This window comes from Choloepus didactylus, chromosome 14 (genome assembly GCF_015220235.1).
Source record: "Choloepus didactylus isolate mChoDid1 chromosome 14, mChoDid1.pri, whole genome shotgun sequence".
Taxonomy (NCBI): domain Eukaryota; kingdom Metazoa; phylum Chordata; class Mammalia; order Pilosa; family Megalonychidae; genus Choloepus; species Choloepus didactylus.
The window spans coordinates 98,101,375-98,125,395 of record NC_051320.1 but is presented as its reverse complement, the minus strand read 5'-3'; the positions used below and the strand labels follow the sequence as shown (position 1 = coordinate 98,125,395).

Genomic DNA, 24,021 nt, shown 5'->3' with positions numbered 1-24,021 from the left:
AGAGGCCTCGCTGTGGGGACCAGGCCCACCCTGCCCCAACTCTGTGGAAGGTTCTCAGGCAGGAAGCCGCCGAGACCCCTGGACGGAGGAACCCGAGGGGCCTTCCAGAGGCACCAAGCAGCAAGCACGTATGGGCATGTACGGGTACACACGTCACGTTACACGTGCACACACACACACATATGCCCAAAACAACAGCAGGTCAGGGGCCAGCAAACCCTCCCCCTGAAGTGGGCCTGGTGGGAGCAGGGGCCTGGTGGTCGGCAGTTGGGGAACAGGCCCCTGCAGCGAGGAAGGCGCGGGCACTGCCCAGCAGGGGCCCAAGGCTGGGGAAGCTGGGCCTGGGTCATCAGCCGCCCTCTCCCCCTCTCCCCTCACTCGGTCCCAGGGACCCACCTGCTTCCCTCCCTCCCCAACCATCCCTCTGCTCCTGCCGGGCGCCGTCCCCCCTCACCCCCAAGCTGGGGAGGGGCTCCCTATCCTGGTGGCACCGCCCAGCTCAGAAGGAGAACGGAGGGAAGGCACACAAAGAAGGGAAGGCCCCTGCTTCCCAAATGGGGACACGGGCTCACCGGGGGCCCAGCCAGACAAGCGGCTCAGGGCCCTGGAAGCTCCCACGGGCCCACCGAGGCCACGGCCCGGCTGGGTTAATGGGAGGAAACTCGTAAAGGGCTGTAAAAGGCTGTGCGAGGACTGGAGGCGTAGCTGCTCTCCCAGACACCACTGGCCATGGAAGGTGCCCACCCACCCCTCCCCCAACAAGCCGGCACCCAACACAACCACCTCCTGGCCCCAGACACCACCCGGCCCACGGCCACCTCCCAGGGCCAGCCCTTGTGGATGCGGCACGTTGGCCCCCAGGGCCTCAGTCCCCGAAACCTGGAGCCTGGGCAGGGAGGACAGGAAGAGGCACGGAGGGTGGGGGAGGGGGAGGGCGCCGAGCCTCCCTCAGCCGGAGGGGCTGCCCCGGAGGAGGAGGAGCCAGTCCCCTGGAGCAGGGCCTCAGCCGACAACTGCCGCACCCTGCCCACCAGGCCCGGGCTTTTGACCTGATACAGAGCCCCCCAGAGATGGACGAGGTCACCCAGAGGGAAGGAGCTCCTGGGCCTGGGGGTCCAAGCCATGGGCACGCCAAGCGGTGGTGAAGGGAGGATGACAGGAGCCCCTTGACGGGAGCTCTGTCCGCATCTCCGGGGATGGGGGGAAGCAGGCACGGGGAGGTCAAGTACCCACCCAAGACCTCAGCTGAGAGTTCAGCCTGGGCATCCAAGTCCAGAGCCCCCAGGACACGAACACAGAGACGAACCGCCCCTCCTGGGGGCTGAGCTCTCACCTGCAAGCTGCGCCTCTCGCCTCTTTGATGGTTTCCTGCCTTAAAATCTGCTCTGCCTGTTCCTGGTAAAGCTGTACCCACTTTATTTTGGAGAGCATTTCCATGGAATGGCTTTTCCCCGACTGTTGCTTTCAACTGTTCTGTTTTTTACATTTGAAAGCAATGCATAACCAGGCTTAGTTGTTCCCTCTAGCGTGAAACTCTTAGTCTTTCAACTAAAATATTTAGTGCATTTCCGTTCAGTGTAGCAAGTGACATCCTTGGGTTTGCGCCTGCCGGCTCCCCACCTGTGTGAAGTGCTGCGCAGTGCTGCCAGGGGCGAGAGGTGGTGCCGGGGCCTCCCCAGCGTGGGCTCCCCGGGAAGGGCTCCCCGGGATGGGGCGGTGCCTCCACAGGACAGGGCCAGGGAGCCTGAACTCCTGGGCGGGGAACCTGGCCCCGCTGCTCGAGCACCAGCCGGGGCGTCCCGCCTCCCCTGGCTCCCTGCAGGCCATGTGCAGGCGCCCTCTCCACAGAGGCAGGACACGGGGCTGCTGGACCCACCCCTCCGCTCTCCCAACCTGTCGGCTTAGCATGTCCACCTGCCCAAGCTCCCCGACCTCCTCCCCGACTGCCTTCCCTGGGGGTCCGGGTCTGCCTGTGGCCAGCCTTTGGCTGCGGTGCCTGTGGCTGCGCAATCTGCTGCGGCACGGTGCGGGGCACACACAGCAGGCACGCTCCCCGCCCCTGCCTGCAGGACTGACCCACCGTGCCCCACACAGACACCCAGCTCCCTGCGCCCTGGTACCACGGGGAGCATTTCCCTCGGCGCCAAGGAAGAAGTGGCTGCTGTGCCGGTGCCCAGGGCCCTCCCTGCCCCGGCAATTGCAGCAGTCGGACGGGTCTGCAGCCCGGCCCCCTTGGGGCGCAGTCGGGGGCGGCCAGCGGTCAGCACTGACGAGCACTGCTGGCCCGGGAGCGGCGACTTGTGGCGCTGGCCTCGCCGTCTCCCTGCCCAGCTCCTGCAGGCAGCCCCAGGAGGCGGAGGGGCCACGGGCACCAGGCCGGCCGGGAGGGGAGCGCGTGGAAGCAGGCTCCGTGGCCCCGTGTTTCCACAGAGGCTGGGGCCCGCCCACCCAGACCTCCCAGACCACTTCCTGCCAACCGTGTGGAGGAGCAGGCCCGGGCAGTTGCTTCTGCCTGGCTCCGGGCGTCTCTGCTGGACGCCCTTGTCCCGGGAACCGGGAGCCTTTGGCCCCTCCCCGTGATGGGGTCCGGGGTCCGCAGACCCGCGGGGAGCTGGGGGGCACGCCGGTCCCTCCCTGTGCAGCCGGCGACTCGCCCGTGGAGCAGGAACGGAAACCCCCACGGCCCCAGCTCAGGCTGACACCATCCCGGATCCAGGCGGGCATCCAGGAGGCCCTGACCTGTGAGGACAGAGGGAGCGAGGGGCGGCCGGCGGGCCTCTGCCTGGACACGGGTGCAGGCGTCCTGCTGAGACGGGTGTCTGGGCCCCAGCGGGTCCCGGGGGGAGGGGTCTGTGTCAGCACCCAGAGCCAGTGCGCTTCCTGAGTGAGCCCGGGTACAGCTGAAGCGCAGGCCCTGCCACGGAGGGCACCCCAACGAGCCGATGGGCGACGGGCACCACAGAGACAGGGCTTTATGAGTCTAATGGGTCACTCCACTTCTTCCTGCTGGTGACTGTCCCAGTGGCCACAGGGACGCTCCCCAGCTCTGTCAGCGGGGGACGGCCGGGCACAGCAGTGGGAGCCCCAAGGCCCTGGGGAGGGGTGGGGGTCCAGCCTCCGCCGCCCAACCCTGCGCCCCCACCTCCCCCATCCCGCGAGCGGCCGTGTCCCCGACATCTCCTGACGACCCCAGATGCCGTCTGTGCGGGCGGCTCGGCGATGACAAACAACGGCTGCCAGCCTACTGTCCCCGTGCGGATCTGCGTCCTCCCCTCACGCTACCTGGTGTTTAATGACGACGCTGGCAGCCCGCGACACAGCTCTGCTGCCGCCGCCTGCCGGGGCCTGGCAGAGGAAGATGGAGGCGGGCTCCGCGGGGCTCCCGTGATGCAGGCCGGCCGCTGTAGGTTACAGGGGGCAAGGGCGGGGGTCTTTCCGCCCCTCAACCTCGTGCTCCCTGGCCCCAGCAGTGGGGGGAGGAAGGACAAGCAGTGAACAGGGTTGCGCCACAGCACACCCAGAGCCCAGGGATGCCAGCACCAGGCCTGGCTCTCCCCCTGGCCCCCAGCCGTCCCCGTATCCCGTCTTGCCTCAGGCCCCAAAGCAGCACTGAGGGCAGGGATGGCCCGAGAGACAGGACCTTGACTGGACTGACACTTGCTTTAACCCCCACTGACCACTTCGAAGTAGCCTCACACTGACACAGGACGAGGCTGCGTGGACACCCAGGCCCAGCTGTGGCCCTGCACGGACGGCCCGGGTGTCCAGGGAGGCCACAGGAGGCACACACAGAGACGCCAGAGCCCCCACACGTGCCCACATAAGTCGGAGTGGGCGCTCGGCAGCAGCTCCAGGACCACCTGGCCCGAGCCTGGCAGGGACTTGGAGCCAGTGCCCATCCTGGGGGCAAGGACGTGGGGAAAGGCCACCTGCCCCAGGTCCCTCTCCAGCTCACCGGGTCAACAGACAGGTCAGCCCCTCCTGAACCCCAGACCCCTCACCCCCTCAGGTCTCCCACCTGGCTGTGGCCCTCTAAGGCTGGCAGGGACCCCCGAACAAGAGGGGCAGATTCCCCACCCCCCACCGGCTGTGCACAACACCACCAGGCCAGCCGTTGTCTCCCAGAGCCTGGGGCGCATGGGAGGGCCTGCGGGCAGCTGCACGGCCCCCCAAGTCACAGCGCCCTCACCCCCTCCACCCCACACCAGTGACGCCCTGGGGCATGCTGGGGAAACCGGCCAAGTGTGGTGCAGGCCCCACTGTCGCGGCTCCCAGGGCGGAGGGAGGGTCCATCCCAGGAGTGCGCTGCCTCACCTGGGCCCTTGAGAGGCCGGGCGCAGGGCCCTCCGGAGGGGCAGGGGGTTCCACCTGAAGGCCGGGGCGGCCTCTCCCAGGAGGGTGAGGGAATGGGGGCTGCAGGCTCGGGACCAGTGCTGAGCCAGAAGGGTGGGCCGGGGTGGGGGGAAACTGGGGTGGGGAGAGGCCAGGAAGGCAGGAGGCACCTGCAGGGGCAGCCCCAGCCTGTGGGCACAGCCAGGGCAGAAGCGGCCACAGGATCCCCGCAGGACCACAGGCCGGCGCCCCTTGGAACGCACCGCACTGGTGACTGGCCACCGGCACACAGGCCCTGATGGGTCCCTGAGGGGGACACTGCCCTGTCCCATGCCCACGGCTCAGCACCAGCCCTGGAGAAGGCCCCTGCACACCCTTGCACCCCTGCTGCCCCAGGCCCGCTGTGCCACCCACCAACTCCCCCCACCTGGCCGACGAGCGCACCCCCTGCCTCAGGCAGCCCCTCGCCCAGGTCACGGCACCATGGCCGCCGAAGGCTGCCCCCACGCAGCCAGCACCAGCTCAGCCCTGCCCCCTGGGCCCCCAGAGCCCCCTGGCCTGCAGGGGTCCGATCCCACACACGGCCCCTCCGCACATGGCCTCGGGTCTCCTGCTTGGGTTTCATGATCCCGAACCCCACGTGGCACGTCCTGGGCAGAGGCGAGCGCTCGGCCTTGGGTGCTCAGTAGGCCCAACCCTGGGAGGGGCAGAGCCAGAGGCCGGCCAGGCCCCTCACGCCAGCCCGGCCACAAGCGCCCTCCCGGACCCGGGCTCCTCTGCTCCCCCAGCCCCTCTCCCTGACTGGGACAGGGTATGTGAGGTTTAGGGGCTGGGCCTGGCTAGTGCTGGGGACTGCAGCTGAAGTGCCCGCCAGGCGCCCTGCACTCGCCCTCAGGTGGCCTCGGCGCAGCACAATCCTGCCCCTGCCCCCACCCACTGCAGGACAGCTGGGTGTTCACAGTCCTCGTGGGGGCCGGGGGTGGCCGTCACCAGACACCTCTCCCGGCCTCACGTCCCAGCCCAGGGGACTCACGGGGCCATCCACACCCCAGGCCAGGGACACTGCCCACGGCCTTGCCAGGGGACACACAGCTGCGCAGCCCCTCACAGCCCGCAGGAGTGGTCAGCCTCGGGGGCCCTCCACGCCCACGCCTTCACTGACCCACGTCCCCGGGGCGGACAGCCTGGGAACGGCCTGCTCCCACCGCCCCACAGCACCGGCCAGTGCAGGGGAGGGTCCCTCAGCGTGCTCATTAAGGGGCCTGGAACGGGAGGCACCCACAGCGCAGGCCATGCACACACCCCAGAGACACTGGCCCAGGGAGGGCACAGCAGCGGGAGCCCCGAGGCCCGGCCCCTCCCACACCACCCACCCCCCTCACCACATCCTCTCATGGGCCTCACTCACGCCCCTGAGCCCTCCTTAGCCTCCACCAGGAACTGGACCCGGCAAGCGCAGGGCGGCTGCGACTTCCACTGGCACCCGAGGGCGCTGGTCAGACCTGCCTCACGAGGGGCCCACTGCCCAGCCCGTGCAGGCAGTGGCTCAGGGACTGCTCCAGGGAGCCCACGGGGTCCCCGGCAGCCCCTGACCAGCCCCACCTTGCAACGTGGACAGGGGTTTGGAGGCCTGTGGATGTGGAGTGGGGGCCCTGCACTCGAGGGGCCAGAGCCTGCCCAGAGGCTCCCCAGTGCCGTTGACACCTGCGCCCTGGGTGGGAGGGGACGGACCAAATCGGACCTGCAGCTCCTCGGCACCCTGACTGCTGGACCCAGGGGTCAGCGACCCATGGTGCTGGCAGCAGGGACGTGTCCAGCCTCGATCCCCTGGGCCCTGCCAGGCACTGGAGTCAGCCTGACAACGCAGCCAGGCTGCAGAGCCCAGGCCGGCCCCACCCAGCTCCTTCACCCCAACAGCGGCACCAGGCAAGGCTGTGGCCCGGGACAGGCCACAGGCAGGGTGGGATCAGGGACAGAGTCTGTCCTGTCAGCCCCAAGGAGTGGACTGGCCCATGGGGTCACACACCTGGCACCCCACGCTGGCAGCATCTTCAGGGAGAGGTGGGGCAGCTGCACCCCTGGCTCTGGGAGCTGTGGGGCCCTGGGGTCAGCCCGGGGAGGGCTTCGGGCTGCGGGTGTGGCACTGCACAGCAGGGGGCTTGCTTCCACCCCCCCGACCCTCCCAGAAAGGGGCCCGCCAGCCTCCTCGCGCGGGTGTGCACGCTGCACCACCCCGGCCCCCGTGCAGACACGGGGGAGAACAGTCCGTGTGGATGGGCCCGGAAAGGCACACAGGTCAGGGCTCATCTCTAAGGCCTGGGCTCTCCCGCCAGGCTGGGATTCAGACCCCAGCAGACCAACAGATAGCTGGGAGTGTAGTGACTAGAAGTCGCTTAGTTTATGGGCCCTGCAGATTCCCTTTGCAAATTCCATCACTCCTGTGCATTTAGACCAGCTCTTCACATCAGAAAGCTACCTAGGTGAGCACTGGGATGGTCAGGTGGCAGCCCACCTGGCTCAAGGTCCTGGGAAGGGGCAGCAGGGTCCACAGAGCCACTGGTCACCCTCACCACTTCTGGGCAGGGCAACAGCTGTCCTCCATGGACACATGAGAGGGGCAAGGAAGCAGGAGAGCACGGAGAGGCGCACTTGTGGGGGTAAAGACACCAGCTCGGTCTTCAGGTGCTGTGCTACAAGCTCTAACCCCGCAGGAGACCTCCACCCCGTGCAAGGGGACTCGCGGCCCAGCCCTCCCCGGAACCAGCCCACAGCCCTGCACAGAGAGCTGAACGAACAAATAAATGTAAAAGGAAAACAGACTCGGCACTGAGTAGTTCTGAGGCCTAAGCCTGGAGTCTGCCGAGGCTCGTCTCCTGGGAGAAGAGAAGGCGCCTGGGACTAGGGGTACGGAACGGAGCGTACAGCCCCCCAGAAGTGAGGGTGAACTGGAAGCAGATGGGCCTTCTGCGGCCGGGATCCAGCTGTGCAGCCCACTACTCCCCAACCGGGGGCGGGACCTGGGCTGCTGTGCCCTTGTGTACCCGCCCCCCAAAGCAAAACGCAGACCCTCTCAGGAGCAAATTCTCTATGTCCACCACTCAGTCAACACATGCACAAGTCATACAAGCAAATCAAACCTGATCCCAAACCAAGAAGAGAAAACAGACAGTGGAGTGCAAAGGAGGATCCCAGGAGATGAGTTATCAGATGTGCATTTTGAAAAAAAAAATGGTTCTAAGTACTGACAGAAATCTGGAAATTCTTTAAGAAAATGGAAATTCTAGGACTGAAAAATATAATAATTGGAGTAAAGAATTCAACTGATGAGTTTAGCAGCCGATTAGACACAGCTGAATAGAGAATAAGAAACATCAGAAGAAAACACCCAGATTTAAGCTTGGAAGAAAAAAAACTGATAGAAAATACAGAAAAGAACATAAAAAACTTATGGATGTGATAAAGGAGTTTAGTTTACATGTAGCTGAGATCTCCAAAGGAAAGGAGAGACTATCTGAAAGCATAAAGGCTGAGAATTTTCCAAAACTGATGAAAGCCATCAAGCCACAGATTTGAAGAACATTACACACCCTAAACAGGAAAATGTTTTCAAGGCCTCCGACACACATCACAGCAACACCGTGGGAACCCAGAGATGGAAAAGAGCAGCCAGAGGACAGTTGGGGGGTGGTGGTGGGGCCCCAAGGACGGACAAGGTGGCCAACTTCTCAGCAGCCACCACTGACGTCAGAAGGCCGGGGAAGGATGTCTTCAAAGTGCTGAAAGAAATAACTACATCCTCGAAATCTTTTTCCAGACCAAGGGGGGAAACAGCAAACCTTCAAAAAGAAGGTGAAAACACAGCCATGTCCAGACAACCAGGAACAGAGAATGACTCTCCACGAGACCCGTGTGCTGAAGGGGGGATTACAGGGAGGGACGGCACCAAGGGAAACGGAAGAATAAACACGCAGAGAAAGGTAACCCAACGGTGAGCGCGTGGAACGATACTAACAATGTCCTGCGCGTTCAGGGCGAAAGACTGAGAAGTCAGGACAGCACCAGCGAGTCGGACAGGGGAGGCTGAAGCCGCTAAGCGTCGAATCCTCCTCCACCACCCAAGAAACGACAAGACTGTAATTTACAAACACCATAGGTCAAAGCGCTCGCTGTAGCACAATGTATGAGCAACAAGCTAACAGAGAAGAAAATGCACTTAAAAAAGCTGAATCTCAAAGAAAAAAAGAAGAAACACAGAACAGACAGAACAAGCAGAAAGCACACAGTAGGCTTCAACCCAAACAGATCAGCAGTTACAGTGAACACGCACAGACTAAACGGGCCAAAGGGAAATCGCCGCCAGACCGTCCCAGCTAAGGAACGTGGACGCAAGCGCCAAACGCCTGAGGTCACCCGGGGCACGGACACAGGAGAGCTGCTAGAAAATCCCCACATGTGGAAATGAAGTGGCACACTTCTAAGTTACCCAGGGGTCAAGAGAAAAATCACGAAGAAAGGAGGAAAGTATTTTCAAGTGAATTAAAATGAAAAATTAATGTAGGAACTGCAGCTCCCGCTGGGCTGAGAGGAGCCCGGGCCTCAGGACGCGCACCTGGAAAGGGAGACTGGGGCCTGGTGGGTGCCACCAGGTGCCAGAAGGTGCTGCGGGTCCTCTGAGCTCAGGCCGAGGGGCCTGATCGCCAGCGCCTGGCCCAGCCTCGCACTCTCCAGCCCCGTCTCCCTACTGCCCCCCTCCAGACACTGTCCTGGGGTCCGAAGTTAAGAGCGTGCCCTCACCCAGTCAGGCCCAGAGAGGCACAGGCTCGGCAACCCCCTGCCCGCTGCCTCAGCCCCCCGCTCTGGGCACCACCAGCCCCGACCCCGCAACTGGGGTGAAGGGGAGAGAGCGGCTGCGGGCTGCAGGGGGCAGGGGGCAGGGCTGGGAGGCGGGGCTGGTGAGGACGCTTGCCTCTGCCAGCCACTGTGGGTTAAGCAGACCCAGGCAAACAGGGGTGTTCTCAAGGAGGTGCCTGTTCTCCGGGGACCCCGGATACGGCTCACCCCAATCTCACCAAGTGTCTGGAGACACGGAGGGCCGAGCCAGGCCCAGAGCCACCCCGACCTCAGAGTCCTGGGCAAGGGTCTGTCACATCACCACCGTCGGGGCACCCAGTATGGGCCAGGCCCCGCGTGCTCCCTCTGCACATCCCCGTCAGTGCACATATAAGTATGTGCACGCACACACACAGCCTCACCCTGCTCCTCCCCACAGGGCCAGGGAGAGACCGACTGCATGGACAGCCCCAACCCCAGCCACCGCTCGCCCCCACAGGCTGTCCTCACCCAGTCCTGGGGTTCTGCCCCAGGGCAGGCAGTGGGACTCAGAGGACCCCCAGGCCATGTGACACCCCCTCCTTTCCATGCCTGGAGCACGGGGTGTCCGCCGGGGCCTGCCACAGCCGGAGGCACCACTGGAAAGGGAGCAGGAGGCCTCCCACTCCAGGGGCCCTGTGCCCCCACCACTGCAGCAGGGACAGAACCCCCCCCGGAAAGCTTGTGGCACACACGCAGCCCCCGGCGGCACCCGGCCTCCCCTCCACCACCATGCAAGACGCCAGCCTCAGAGGCACCGCGGGGCCAGCGTGACTCTCCTGTCAGTCCCCATCTGACAGCCCACGAAGGTGCCCTGGTGCCAGCCCCAAAAGCCACAGGGCTGGCACACAGCAGCGAGGACACCCACAAGGCAGAAGTGCCCCGAGACCCTGAAAGAGCACTCCCAGAAAATGGGGCAGCGGTGGCAGGGCAGGTGACAGCGGGGAGAAGGCAGCTCCCTCCGCCTGGGCACCGCGGGTGAACCAGGAAGCCCTGGGCGCTCACTCCCTAGCCAGCAGGAGGCCCCCGGCTGGCCCTGCTCTGGCACCGGACCAGGCCCTGGAACCACCGCAGGCCCCGCAGCAGCCCGACCATCATGGAGAGACGCTGCCTGAGGGGCCACGGGGCCACGCCAAGCACAGGGCCTGGACAGCAGCTGCTCAGCAGAAGCCACAGGGACCCCGCTTGGGCCAGGGCCGCCCCCTGTGGGCCCTGGGGTGGGAGGAGCTGGGCTGGGCCCACAGAGGGCAGCTTGAGGAGGCCCAGACACAGGCTCCCTGCAGTGCCCGCGGGTGGACTTGTGGCCCAGGCCAGCCTGTCCTCCACCACCAGTCACTGCCAGGGCCAGGGCCAGGGCAGGAGGGACCAGGAGACCCCGTTCCACAGCAAGACGCCCCTGCTGATGCTCAGAGCTGGCGAAGGCCGAAGCAGCTTGCTGCCTCGGGAAAGTGCCTTCCCACCTGCAGGTAGGACCGCCTCTCCGCACTCACCTGGGGGCTCAGAGGGCACCACCCTCCCAGCCTGGCAGCACCTCCCAGCCCCAGGCTGCCCTCGGACAGGGCGCAGTGCCCCGGGCACCACTCCTCTGTGTCCAGGAGCCCACTTGCCCGCACACCAGTGCCGAGCACCACGGCATCCATGGGAAACAAAACGCAATGCCTGAGCTCCAAGGCAGCCAAGGGTGGCCTCACCCTGCGCCCCAGGCCCTCGACAGGTGGGCTCATTGACGGGGGGTGCTCCAGGCGGCCCCGGGTGGTGCACAAGGACAGCAAGGACGTGGGGGAGGAGGTGCTGCCGGCCTCCGCCAGGACAGCAAAGGGGCACCACTGGGGACCCAGCAAGGCGGGCTCACCCCAACCCCAGGGATGAGCCCAGCACCCTGGGGGTCACCTCTCCCAGGCCTCAGGGTGGGATCCCAGGGTTGGCCAAGTAGCCCGGGCTCTCCAGCTTTGCTCCCGCGTCACTTTGGCTCTCCCAGCACCATGGAGGTCACAGGTCCCCTAGAGGCCCAGAGCCTTCCCTGGGCCACGGGTACAGCCTGCTCAGCAGCCCCTCTGGAGCACCCCCACCCGTTCCTGCAGAATAATCCATCAGTGCAGCCTCCACACGTGCCGGGTCAGCTCTGGGGCCGTGGGGCTCGCCTGGCAGTTTCTGTTCCCTTGTGGCAGCAGGGTTCCAGGCGGCACTGCTCTCACGGCCTTCCCCGGACCGTGGCAAAGCCCACCAGCCCCCAGCCTCCCCAGGAGCAGAGGGGTCGTGGTTTCCCCGAGGCCAGGCACAGGCGGGCTCAACAGCAACCACCAACAGCTGGGCGCACACGCTCGCCTCGCCGGCCTGCCAGGAGCCCCAGGGGGAACTGCCCACTGACGCGGAAGCTGGGACCAGGGAAGCCCCAAGTCTCCCGGCAGTCCCGGGCAGGCCGGAGCCCAGCTCAGAGCCACAAGGCTGGCGACATCCTGGAGAAAGTTCCTGGATGTGGGCACCAGGCCTCTTGGCACCCAGCAGGCCAGTCTGGGCACAGCCAACTCAGCCTATCCCTGGCGTGGGCCCTGAGCCCTGACCTCCTACTTGGCAGGGGCACAACGGGGAACAGGGGGCCCAGACGCAGCCAACCCTTCCTGAGCAGCCCCAGGGTTGGGCACCTTGGACCTCACACTCCTGTGGGAATGAGATTAAGTTTAGCTTTCACACAGGATAGGTGTGCCTTGCAAGGTGGGATAGTTAAGGAATTGGCAGAAGGTTAAACAGACAAATTGTAATCCACAGTCAGTCCCCCTGCTTATCCACCCACTATCCACAGTCAGTTCCCCTGCTTATCTGCCCACTATCTACTATCCTTGCAGGGTGGAGACTCAGGGTAGAGGTTCCCAAAATAGCCTCATAACTTGTTACCAAACTAGCCCAGACTGGCTCTAAAGAGGCCTGAGCATAACCATTATAGTCAGGGGTGCAGATTTGTTCCAACCCTTCCTAATGTTGCAAATGTGCACAGAAACGTATTTCAGATGTTTCCAATTTGGGCGGGCTGCATGTTTCAAACTTGTGCGGGTTGGTTAGGCTTGTCGAATAGAATGTAACCTCTGGAGTATCCAGCCACTGGAGAAACAGAGGAGGGACTTGCGGTGAGGTGTAGGGAATAAATACTGCCGGGTCTATTGCTCTGTGCGCCAACCCCCCCCCACATTTGGGTTGGGTGCCCGTTCTCGCAAGATCGTGAATAAATTCTTTTCTTCTCCACAATCAGGTGAGTGTTTATTCCTTTTTAGGAACAGTGCTTGTTTCTCACACTCCCTGTGCCAGAGGGCACCTATCCCTCCTCGGCCAACAGGGTGGCACCACCTCTGCCCACCCACCGCCCTCCTCCTCAGGCTGCGGGATAGTGAGGAGACATGCAGGGCTGCGGTGAGATCCGCTGGGCACCCATGCCCTCCAGGAGCCCAGGAGGGGACCCCTGGCCTGACTGCCACTCTGCCAACACGGTCAGCCTGGGGCAGAAGAGGTGCCTGCTCCCTGCTCAAGGCTCGTCCAGCCACCGGCACACAGCAGGCAGCCGCGCTGCAGCCTGGCGGTGGGCACAGGAGCCCCCAGGGAGGGGGAGTGGCACGTTAACCACCTGCTGCCACTCCAAGGCGGCTGCCACCCCAGCCCTCAGCGAGCCCCTGGTGAGGCCCAGGACCCAGGAACCCAGCAGCTCACGGAGACGTTGCTGCCGGAGTGGCCAGTGTTCTGGGTGGGTGAGGCGCAGAATAAGACCCCCAGGCCTGGGAGCCACCCCCAGCCCCTGCCCCAGTTGACCCCTGCCAGCCCCACACCCTGGGAGGTGGCGTCACCACTGTCCGCTCATCGGCAGCTCCCTTGGCAGACGGAAACAGACATGCCCAGGAGTGAAAGGAATCCCATGACTCGCTGCTGCCAAGAGGCCCAGGCCCGGGACGCTCAGACACAGGCAGCTGGCAGTGCTCTCCCTGCAGGTGGCTGCCCTGCTGGGCCCAGGTGGAGCTGGCCTGGGGGAGCAAGGCCACCCCGGCACACCTCTGGGGACTCTCAGCACCGCACACTAGGATGACACGCGCCCTGATCACACGGGAGGCGAATCAGAAACCATTTTCAAGGTCCGTGAATAGTTTTCATCTCTTTCTGCCCAAACGTTTCTTCTCCCGCATCTTGTGCCAAGGGGGGTCTTGGGGCCCATATTCCAGGGCAGCCCTCAGCGAATGCTGCCACAACTCCCCTGAGCCCACAAGGCCCTTTCTCGGGGTGTCCCAAACCCCCAAGTCCCAGGAAAAAAGGAAGGAGGTGTTGGCAGGTGAGAGGCTGACACTCAAGGCACGTGACAAAAGACAGGGAGGACCCCAGGGCCACCGCTACCCCCACCCAAGTGCAGCTCTTGGGAGACCCCGTGGCCAGAGGGTGGGCGGATGGCGAGGGGGTGGCCGGGAGGACAGGGAAGGGCAGTGGGGAGGAGCCTGGCTGAGCTCCCTAAGCCGCCACCAGGCCGCGGCCACACAGTTGCTGAACACTGCAGTTTTGAATTCAACTAAAGCGATTATCTGTTGTGCCAAATAAACTGTGTACAGCACATATCCCTGAACAGATTACACCTCAGCCTCATTATTCCCTGTTTCCTCCTGTTTATGAGCTTTCAAATTAAATTGCTGATAATATGCACCAAAAGAAAAAATGAGCACACCTTGTCCGAAGAAAATTGATTCCCCCTTTCCCTGAACCTGGCGATTGCCACGTTTTATATACTCTGTTCCTGGTGATCATTAGTAATTCAATTTCCTTTTTATTAGCCCCTTATCTGCTGAGCGATATAGTGGCAGAGCTGACCTCTTTCGCACGGGTAAATGTGTAAAATCCTTTCCCTGATTAATTTTGCCAGTTACGAAAAGGAGGAGAAATGGCCCGTCTCTTAGCCATGGCAATGAATAAAGCTTAATGTTGATTGTGATGGAATTTCTAACGCCGGGGAAATTGATTGAACGCGGCAATTACGCTGCAGCAGTGGCTCAAGGGAAATGGGACGGCTTTCTCCTGGCCGCAGCCTTTTGGTTATTTAAAACAATCCAATTTGCAAGGATAATTATGTATTAGCGTTTTATCTGCCACTTGAAATGAACGGGGGTTCCGATACTGGCCGGGCATTAGCGGGTTATTGCCGCAAATTACTTGAGATCTGCTTTCCTTCACACAAAGGGGAAATTGGGCAATCAATTACCAGAAGGAGGCGGCCGCCGGGACGAGCCGCGCGCCCCCTGCCGGCCCCGGGCCCTCGCGCAGGCGGCGCCGCAGAGGAGGCCCCGCGGCCCCGAGAAACCGCCACAGCCTTCAGCTGGCGTGTGCGGAGCCCCCTCCAGGCCCAGGGCAGGCAGGGGCAGGGCCGGCAGCACCTCCGGGGGTGGGAGCCAGGGCAGCCACACACTGACTTTCCGGGGTGCACCCAGGCCCCCGAGGCAACCCCCCCCAGAGCTCTCGCGAGCGTCTCAGGTGCCAGCTGCCTGCCCAGGGACCTCTCCGGGACCCCAGCCCCGACCTCCCACCTCCGCTGACACACGGCTCACGGGCTCACAGGCCCCGACTCCAGACCTGGCACTCAAGGCCTCACGGCCAGGTCACCAGCCCTCCCGGGCCCTGCCCACTGCCCGGCCCATCTGCCCCTCCTTCCTGGGGCAGCCAGTGCCAGCCGCTGGCCCTGCTGTGGCCTACGAGGCCCCCGGGTCTGCCCCCGCCCTGCCAAAGGCCTGCTTTCATTCCTCTGATGGGCGAGCTCTTGCCCGCCTCCACCCTCCCAGGGGCCAGGCCCCATCTGCAGAGCTTCGCACGCACTGCTTCTCTCTCAGGCTCAGTCTGAGCACCTCCTCAGGGAAGCCCACCCCGCCTGGCGGCCCCCAGTCCTCTACTGCCTCGCTCCGTCTCCTCCTCAGGGCACTCTGCCGGCTGAAAGCCCGTCCACCTGGTCACGAGCCCAGCGGCCTCACTGTCTGCCTACCACGCAATCCCCAGGACCCAGCACCCACCTGGCACAAGAGGCTCCACCATCTTGGGCAGAAAGTAGGCGGGCAAGCGGGAGACGGAGGAGAAAGCAGACACCGCCCGCAGGCCCAGCCCGAGCAGACCTCCCTCGCCTGTCCCCCACCCGTCCCCCAGCTTTGTCCTGGCTCCATACCCCTGTGCTTGGCGGGGTCAGGACTGAGAAGGTGGGGACTGCACATCAGTCCGCAGGAACCCCCGAGGCCCAAGGTGGGTTAACTGCCTGTTGTGGGGCACTCAGGGCCACGCAGTTCTGGGGGCCGGTGACCCAGCCCTGCTCCCCGTTCCAGGCTCGGAGCTCCGGGACCAGGCTCGGGGCTGTCTCCCACCGGCAGGAGGCAGTCCCGACTAGCCAGACCTGCTTCCTGCTTCGCTCCAGGCTGAGAAGGAACAGGTAGGTCCGGGGCAAAACGGGGGCCTTGAGCAACCAAGCAGGGTGACCTGCAGGTCGCAGCCTCCCATCCACACTTGAGAAAGCTCTGGCGACTTAGACCACTGCCCTCCCCTGCCCGCCTGCCTCTGTGGCCTGACTCCCATCCGCGCAGGGTCTCAGGTCCCCGGCCAGCCTACCCCTGCTCCAGGCTGAGCTCCGAGACACCCTCCAGGGACACTGCTCTTCTCCCGCCGCCCCCCAGTCCAAGCCCCTTCTCCCTCCAAGGTGTCCGCAGTGTGAGCACTGCACACCAGCCATGGCACTGCTTTGCCCCCAAAGACCCAGCTCCAGGCCAGGGCTCAGGACCCCACCCTCCCACCCGCCACCCAGCCTGGGCTGCTCCCCCTCTGCCCCCACCACAAGCCCCTTCTCAGGGTGTGTGAGGCCGGCATGCAGCAGGAGCTCATGACAGGCTGGGCGACGGGCGAGCACACAAGCCAGCCTGTGCCAGCCATGACCAGCGCAGGCAGCCCCAGCCCACTGGCTTCCTCGCGACCCACCCAGTGCGCCTTCCCTGGAAACCACTGTCGGCCCCACCGAGGGTCTGCCCACGGTTGAAAAAGAAGAGAGAATGCAGGCCAGCCGCCCACCTGGGGGTCCTGGGCAGGGAGGACCCACCAGGCCAAGCTGCCACACCCTGCTCACAGGTCAACCACCGGAGCCAAAGCTGCAGCCCCCACATCCCCTCGGGTCTCACATGGCACTCAGACCCCGGGAGAGCTGGGGGCCCTCCCCATGCCCCACCTTAGGGCCTTCACCCTGCACTGCGACAGCTGGGACCACCTCACGCCAAGTCATCGTGCTCCAGGTCTCACTAAGAAACCATCTGCCGGGGCCCTCTGGCCACCTGTCTGCTTGGCTCCAGACTCCTCTCTCCTCGGCCCCCATCAGCCGCTGAGAGGCTCCGGCCAGCCCTCTGGCAGCACAGCCCCATCGGCGAGGGCACCGCACCTGACGGTGCCCCCCGGGCCACCAGACCCAACAAGGCTTGGCTCGCGTCTCCACCTTTGCTCAGGGAATGAACGAATGAATGAATAAACGAGTGAACACGTGCATCAGTGACAGCACACGCCAGACCCAAAGGCCTCCCGGCCACCTGCCCCGAGGCCCAGGGAGAACAGGTGGCACCCAGAGAAGCCCCGGGCCCGGGCAGCCTCCCTGCCTGCTCTGAGCACCCACCCCCGTCCCCGCACTGCCTGTTGTGGGGGCAGCTCGCCTGCGGGGAACACTCTGCCAGCAGTGTCCCTTCAGCTAGCCAGCCTTCCCATTGGTTGTGACAACACTGGGACGCAGGGCCACTGGCGAGGCAATGACAGCCAAAGTGCCACCCTGCTCCCCCCGGCCCTGCAGCGTCTCCCCACTGCCCGGAGGCCAAGAGACCCGGCCCGCTCCCACCACCCTTGCCCAGGCCGCCAAGCCTCCCCCCAACTGAACCAAGCCAGGGGGGTCCTCGACCCACACCCCAAGTCGATCACAGGCAGACTGGCCGTTCCCTAAACCCCCCACAGGCAGCCCTGAAGCTGAGGCCCTCACCCTGATCCCCAGCCGGCTCCCACACAGGCCCTGCTCCATCCAGGCCCTAGTTCCCCTCAGGGTGCCAAACACCCAGGCATATCCCGTGGTGATCACCTACCTCCTCCCAAAATGCCCCAGCTGCCTCCTCCAGACGTCACAGGTCTGCTTCAGAAACGTCCCCTGACCCATCTCCAAAAAGCCTGTCCACACACACACCCCAGCTGCTTGAAGGGGGTGCTCACAACCCCCAGTGCCATGTGGCCCCCAGGTGCCCGCCACGGCTGCCTGGAGGCGGCTCCTCAGCTGTGCTGGTCACGGCACCAGGGCCTGGGCAGGCATCACTGCCGCCACCGCCTTGTGGCACCTCCCAGGGCAGAGCAGCCCCCAGGAAAGAGGGGCTGCCAGGCCCGGGCCCACCGGGGCCACCAGGAGGGGCTTCCTGCAGGGCCTCGGCAGCTCACGGAGCAGAAGCGGCTTGGGAAGGGCCACGCCGACCCTCCAGGCAAGGGAGGCCATCAGGTAGGTCCCAGGCAGCCAGGGACAGAGGGAGGTGGCACCCTGAGACAAGGCTGCAGCCCCCTCCTCGTCCCTCCTGCATGTTCCCAACGCCACCTGGAGGGACACTCAGAGGCCCCGTGGCCAGGTCTGCACCAAGGAGCATCCACCCACAGCACCCCCACATGCAGAAGGTGGGGAGTGGGCAGCACCCCAGCTGGCTGGCCCCTGCCCACCAGGCTGAGTCCTCTCTGGGGGGGCCCTCTGGTGGCACGTGCAGACAGACATGAGCATGGTCTTTACCAGGTGGGCACAGCCAGGCCACAGCCCCTCTCCCAGACTCCCTGGCGTGGGCTCCTACCTTCCTTGGCAGAGAGCAGGGCACGGGCAGGTGGCAGGCGGCAGAGCCGGTGCCTGGTGACCTGTGCCGGGCCCCTGCTGGGCGTCTTCCTCAGGATGGGGCTGCCCTTTCCCCGCAGGGCCTGCTTCCGCCGCAGGCTCGGGTGGCTCCTCACGGTGGTGCCGGGCGCAGGGCTGGTCTTCTTGTCCCCGGGAAGGCTGCAGAGACAAAGAGCAGGCGGCTCCCAGAGGCTCCCCCGGCACCCTGCCTGCAGCCCTCCTCGGCCGGGCTCCTGCCCCATCAGCACCTCCGAATGCCAAGCCCCAGGGTGTCCTGGGTTCCCGGCTCCCCAGCCTTCTACTCTGTCCCCTGCCTAATCAGATGCAGCATCAGCTGTGTGTCATCTGTGTCCCCCAGCTTAGGAAGTGGGAATTGGTTGGCAAAGCCGGCAGAGCCGGGGCCAGGGCAGACTGCCTCCCTCCCCGGGGAGCGCAGTGGACCCAGCGTCAGCCCTGGACGCCTGGCCCCGCCTGGCCACACCCGTGTCTTCTCCACACCCTGCCCCTCCCAGAGGAGCACAGGGCTTGGGAAGGGGAAAGGTGACGTCTCCGGGAGCAGGAGCTGCCGCCCAGCCCCGTGTGCCACCTCAGGGCCAGCAGCCCCAGGACCCCAGTGCTCTCTGTAAGAGGTGCCCACATGCGTTCCCTGAAATAGAAAGCACTGAAATCATCTCCCAAAAGAGGGAGGAAGGATAGGTGGGAAGAGGCCCTTGTAATTCAAGGCTGCACCTGCTGGGGGACCAGGACAAGGAGAATGGGCTGACAAAAGCCAAGGCTAGACAACGTGAGAAACTTCCCGAGCGGGCCACGCCAAGGAGACTCCTCCCGGGATGGTGGCTGCCACTGAGTCTCAGCTGGGCACCAAGGGGCAGGTCCCTGGGACCACTCAATCTGCTCACTCGAGGGCAAAAGCCATGCGTGGCCTCCATACGCTGCCCAGGGAAGAGAGAGCCCACAGGGATGGAGCCAGGAAGCCCTGGGAGGCAGCACCAGCCTCCAGCTAAGGCCTCCACCATGCCCACCCACACTGCAGCAGCCCGGCCTGGGCCTGGGGCAGAGGGAAGGGCAGATCCGGTCCTCCAGGCCACCACCTAGCCCTGAAGTCCTGCCTGTGTCCTCCGAGGCCAGGGGAAAAGCTGGGAGAAATGAACCCCACTTCCCAAGGGCTCTTACACTGCCTTACCCCCAAGGGAAAATGCACACATGTGCGCGTGCGCGCACCACACACACACACACAGCTGGGCAGGCATGCTGCACTCCAGACACTATCCATGTGGTCCACTTCCACAAACCCTGGGGCCCTGAACGGGAGCCCCTCCAACTGCCCGGGAGGAAGGGTGAGTCTGCCAGGCCCCACAGGGCAGAGAGCAGCCCCTGCCTCAGTCCCTGCCTGGCTGGGACTCCACAAGACCCCTGAGTTCTCTGAGTCTCAGCATCCTCATCCTGAAAGGTCAACAGCAACCCCTGCCTCACTCAGCCACAGCCCCACGCAAAGCCGCAGGCGCAGCATGACACAGCGCAGGTCTTGGAAGACCCGCTCTTCCTCGTTTGTCCCTCACACAACCCTGCAGCGAATGCTAGGAAGGGGGCACAGGGTCAAAGAGGATTTGCCCCCGGGCACAGCCGTGCCCTGCCTGCCCAGACCCGCACCTGGCGCTGCCCCGCCTGCGGACGATCTTGGTGCGGCTCTTCACTTTGTAGGTGGAGAGCGGGGCCTCCCCGAAGGCAGCCTCTGAGCCGCTGGGCCCCACGGCCGGCTTGTCCTCTGGGGGGGACCTGGACACGAGCACGGAGAGCTGGGACGTGCGGTCCTTGCTGCCTGCCTCCGCCTGCCAGCGGAAGGAGGAGGAGGAGGAGGCGGACAGGCTGGAGGCCTTCCACTTGTACTTGCTGGGGGAGGTCCCCGGCTTGGACACCGGGGCAGCCTTCCTGGGCCTGGCATCTGGCTCGGCTCTCAGCTGCGGCTTCCCCGTTCTTTCTGCTGTTCCACAGGGGCCCCGGCTCACACCCTCCACGGCCACTCTGGGACTGAGGGCCCTCCGAGCAGCCCTGGGGCTCTTGGCCGAGGTGGCCACCCACTTGTAGTTGTTTTTCCGGAACTTGTTGGTTCGACAGGACACGAGCAGGGAGACCTCCCGGGCCTGCCTGGGGCCTGAGGTCAGTCTGGCCGGGCCTCCTGCCAAGTGTGGCTGCTCTGGGTGGCCGGTGTTCGCTCTGCCACCCCCACTGAGCTGTGCGGCACAGCTGCCTGCAGAGTGGGGGCCTGCCTTGCGGCCCAGGGCTGCCCCACTGCGTGCCTTGACTGCAATTGCACTCTCGCTGACCGTCCGCCAGGGCTCTGGGGGGCTCCCACTCATGGCGCTCACAGACTTCGCCACCCGTAGCTGGCCAGGCTCCTTCTGGCAGACCAGGAGGGGGTCCCCCTCACTGCCACTCTCCTTGGCTCTTCCTGGCCTTGGGGGCTGCAGCTTCTGGCCAGGGGGATCACCCTCGCCCTCCTGGGGCCTATGGTCGCCCCAGGGAGTGTCCTCCAGATCCTCCATGGAGCCCCGCAGGGCTCCAGAGATGGTCACGGAGCTCGGCTTGGACGGCGGCTTAATTTTGATGACCATGTCCTGATCTGGACTGAGCTGGACCTGCTGCTGAAGGACATACCGCCGGGGGTCAGGACCCTGGCTGTCCCTGGGTCCCAGGGCAGCCTGGGTGGCCCGGTCACCAGGCAGGCCTGCGGGTCCCGGAGGCCGGTTCACGAGGGAGTACTTCTTGCGCCATGCAGGCCCGTGGTGTGGGGAGAAACCCCTGCGGCTTGACCGAGGGTAGCGGGCACTGAAGGACCTGCTGTTGTTGAAGGCAGGTGGCTGCCACCGGGCAGTGGCTGAGGGGCACGGGAGGGCAGAGGCATTGCCATGAAGGTTTTTGTAGTCATCGATCAGACCTGAGAAAACAGGGTCACAAGGCTCAGTTAATCCAAGGGTTCAAACAAGCCCCCCCAGTCACCATCTCCCCCAAGCGCCTGGAGCTGCTGGCAGCTCAGCCTCGAGTGCCCCAGGCCTGTGGCTTCTGTGAGCCTCGTTCCCCTTCCATCCTATTTCTGCCTGTCTTGGTGATGCACCCCTGCGCTGTACTAGTTCCCATCTGTCAGTCTGTCTTGTCGCACAACATGAGAGGCCAACAAGGCCCTGTGCCATGATACCTTGGCAGGAACAGGACAGATCAGCCACAAAGGCCCTCTGCCTTGTCCACAGACAGAAAGGAGGAAGCCCCTGGGGGCAGGGCTGAGCCTCAATCTCAGCTGCCTAGCACACAGCAAGCGTGTAACAGAACCAGCACTGACAGGCTCTTGGCCCTTGACAAAAAAGAAAGAGCTCAAGGTGCACAGACCATTCCCCTGCCAGGAGGTCACACCGTCCACCCCTACAGGAGAGGACAGCCCTGATCACATGGAGCCTTAACGCAGAGGACCACCATGGCCACCAGAGGAGGGGCAGGGACGCAGGTGTGGGCACACTGTCTGCCTCCTGAACCACCCAGGGATTACAGCTCCACCAGCACACCAGTGCCCGGCTCCCAGCTGCCAACAACCCCTCCCACGGGTCCTACCCCCCAGGCCTGAAGAGAGCCATGTCCAGGACTGAGGCACTGTAGGACAGGTTCCACAGAAGCCCAGAAAGTGGCTCAAAGTGGTTGCCAGCCCCACGCAGACTGTCTCCTCCATACACTTTTCAAATTCCTAACTCCTTTCCCTGTGGGAATAACTTTAAATGATGACAATGATAACAATAATAAAAAATTCAGAAAACACAGCTTGGGTCTAAAACCGGAAAAGTGTGGCGTATCAGGGAGAACGCGACTGTAGGCGAGGAAGCAACGTCGGAAAGAAGCCGCCGGGAAGGTAGGCACCAACACGCACAGCCACGCCGAGAGGGCTCTACCTCACCGGCCCAGGCGAGGCGTACGCCCCCCCCGTCGGCCACTGGGCGCGAGGTGGGCGCCGAGGACGCGACCGCCCGCGGGGGCGGGGGACAGGGCGCCGGGAGTGGGGGCCGCCGCATCCGCGGCCGGTTACTAAGCGACGGCCCCCGCCACCACGGGCAGCAGCTCCAGAGGGGCCGGCTCGATCCGTCGGCGTAAGCCGGGACAGAGGCCGCGGGACCCAGAGGGGCGTCGGAGCCGGCCTGCTCACTCCCCTGGCGGACCCTCCCTGCCCCCACCCCGACCCGACCGCGGCGCGCCGGGAGACGGCGGCGGGAGAGCGACCCCACTGCGGGGACGACGGCGGGGGCCCGCGGGGGGCCAGGGGGAAGAAAGAGGGCGCGCGACCCCCGGCCCCGGCCCGACCTACCCTGCAGGAGGCGGATCTGCCGCCGCAATTGCTCCTTTTCCTCCATCTCCCGAGACCGCGTCGCCCGGACAGGCCCCCGCGACGTCATCGCTCCGCGACCGCGTCTCTCTGGGAGGGGCGGTGCCCGGTGGGACGGTGCCCGGAAGCCGGAGCCTGCGTACTGCTGCCGGGCCGCGAGGGGCGCGCCGTCTCCCCGGCAACGCCCACCCCACGCCACGAGACGTCCAGGGGAGGCGGGGCGGCGCACGCGCAGGGCGGCAGGGGGCGTAGGTGGCGTCACCCCTGAGCGCCGGAAGGTCGCGACTGTCGCGAAGGCTCCTTAGTCAGGACGCGCCGCTCCCCGGAAAGGGGCAGTCTCCGCGGAGTCTCACCCCTGGACTCGGCGGGGGAGACCTGGTGCGAGCGGGGCCCGGGAGGGCGGGGAGTAGGAGCCCGCGAGGCTCCAAGGTCCGGGCTCACCGAGGGGCCGCCTCGTTCGAATCCGGCTCCGCAGCTGAGTGGACCCGGAGGGGCGTCCTCCCCTCCTTGAACGGCAGCGTCCTCTGTGAAGTGGGTGGTAACGCCTCACCCAGCAGCTGGGCTACGAGCCGTGTCCACCACGGGATCTGGTAGTTCCCTCCTCCGAGAGGGAGACTTTGTTGTCTACTACTGCTGTTCTGTTTTGTCTTACCATCAATCACTGTCTTAATCCAACGCCATCTCTCCCTGAGGACTCTGCCTTCTTCCCTTAGAGAACTGTAATTTCTGTTTTTTTTAAAATTCCCGAAAATGAAAATATTGGAAATGACAATAAAAAGGAATTTTGTGCACCACTGCAAGGGGGAAAGCTTGGTCGACTCAGTACGTGGTGCTGGCACAACTAGATATCTTTTAGGGAAAGAAGGGAATCTCAATATCTATTTTTCTTTTACACTAGCAAAAGAAAAAAAAGTCAAGGTGGATCGAAGACCTAAATGTTAGGTTCGGAGCCGTTCAAGAATTCATACAATGCAGCGAGTCAGAGTTTAAGTATAAAGTTTAAGATTTATTAGAGGAAGAAAGCGGGTGGGAGCCAGCAGAAAAGAAGAAAAAGATAATGGCTCCCCCTCTCTATCTGAGAGCAGCATTTTTTAACGAAAAAAGGAACCCACGTTAGGTCGGGTGTCTGCTGTGATGTTCTGTGCCTCGACTGGGTGAGTGCCTATCTAGTTTTGGGCTGATTGGTTGGTAGAATTCTGAGACAATATTCTTTTTAGGAAAGCAGCTGCATTATCTAACTGGGGAGAGCAGGCCTTTTTGGTTGTTTGTTTTTACGGATATATCTGACCTTGCCTTACCCGCCTTGGAGACGCTGCTGCGACTGAGACAGCCTTGACTAGCTTTGAACAGCTTCATTCTTTAGTTTATGGGGCACCTGTTTTCTGTGAAACAAGCTGCAGGGCCCCCGGGTTCGAAACTCCTTCTACATGTTAGTTTCTTCTTCTGGGATCTAACACTAAACATAAAAGGTACAAACTATAAAGCTCCTAGAAAAAAAATTTTTTTTCATTACCTTGAGGTAGGCAAAGATTTCTTACACAGGATTAAAAAACTAATAAACTTGGCATCATCAAAATTAAAATCT

The 24,021-nt window shown here is 63.8% G+C and overlaps 1 protein-coding gene across 3 annotated transcripts in view; it reads right to left on the bottom strand.

Annotated features, from left to right (window-relative positions):
- Positions 1-22,540, bottom strand: part of ZC3H3 (zinc finger CCCH-type containing 3) — an 84,162-nt gene extending 61,622 nt beyond the window's left edge. For all 3 annotated transcript variants that reach the window (XM_037803354.1, XM_037803355.1, XM_037803357.1), the window contains exons 1-3: positions 22,419-22,540; positions 19,727-21,011; positions 18,039-18,235 (exon numbers count right to left, since the gene is read on the bottom strand). In XM_037803354.1, the coding sequence (XP_037659282.1) occupies positions 18,039-18,235; positions 19,727-21,011; positions 22,419-22,506 (1,570 nt within the window). In that variant the 5' untranslated portion in view covers positions 22,507-22,540. The remainder of the gene's footprint in view (positions 1-18,038; positions 18,236-19,726; positions 21,012-22,418) is intronic.
- Between the last annotated feature and the right edge of the window lie 1,481 nt (positions 22,541-24,021).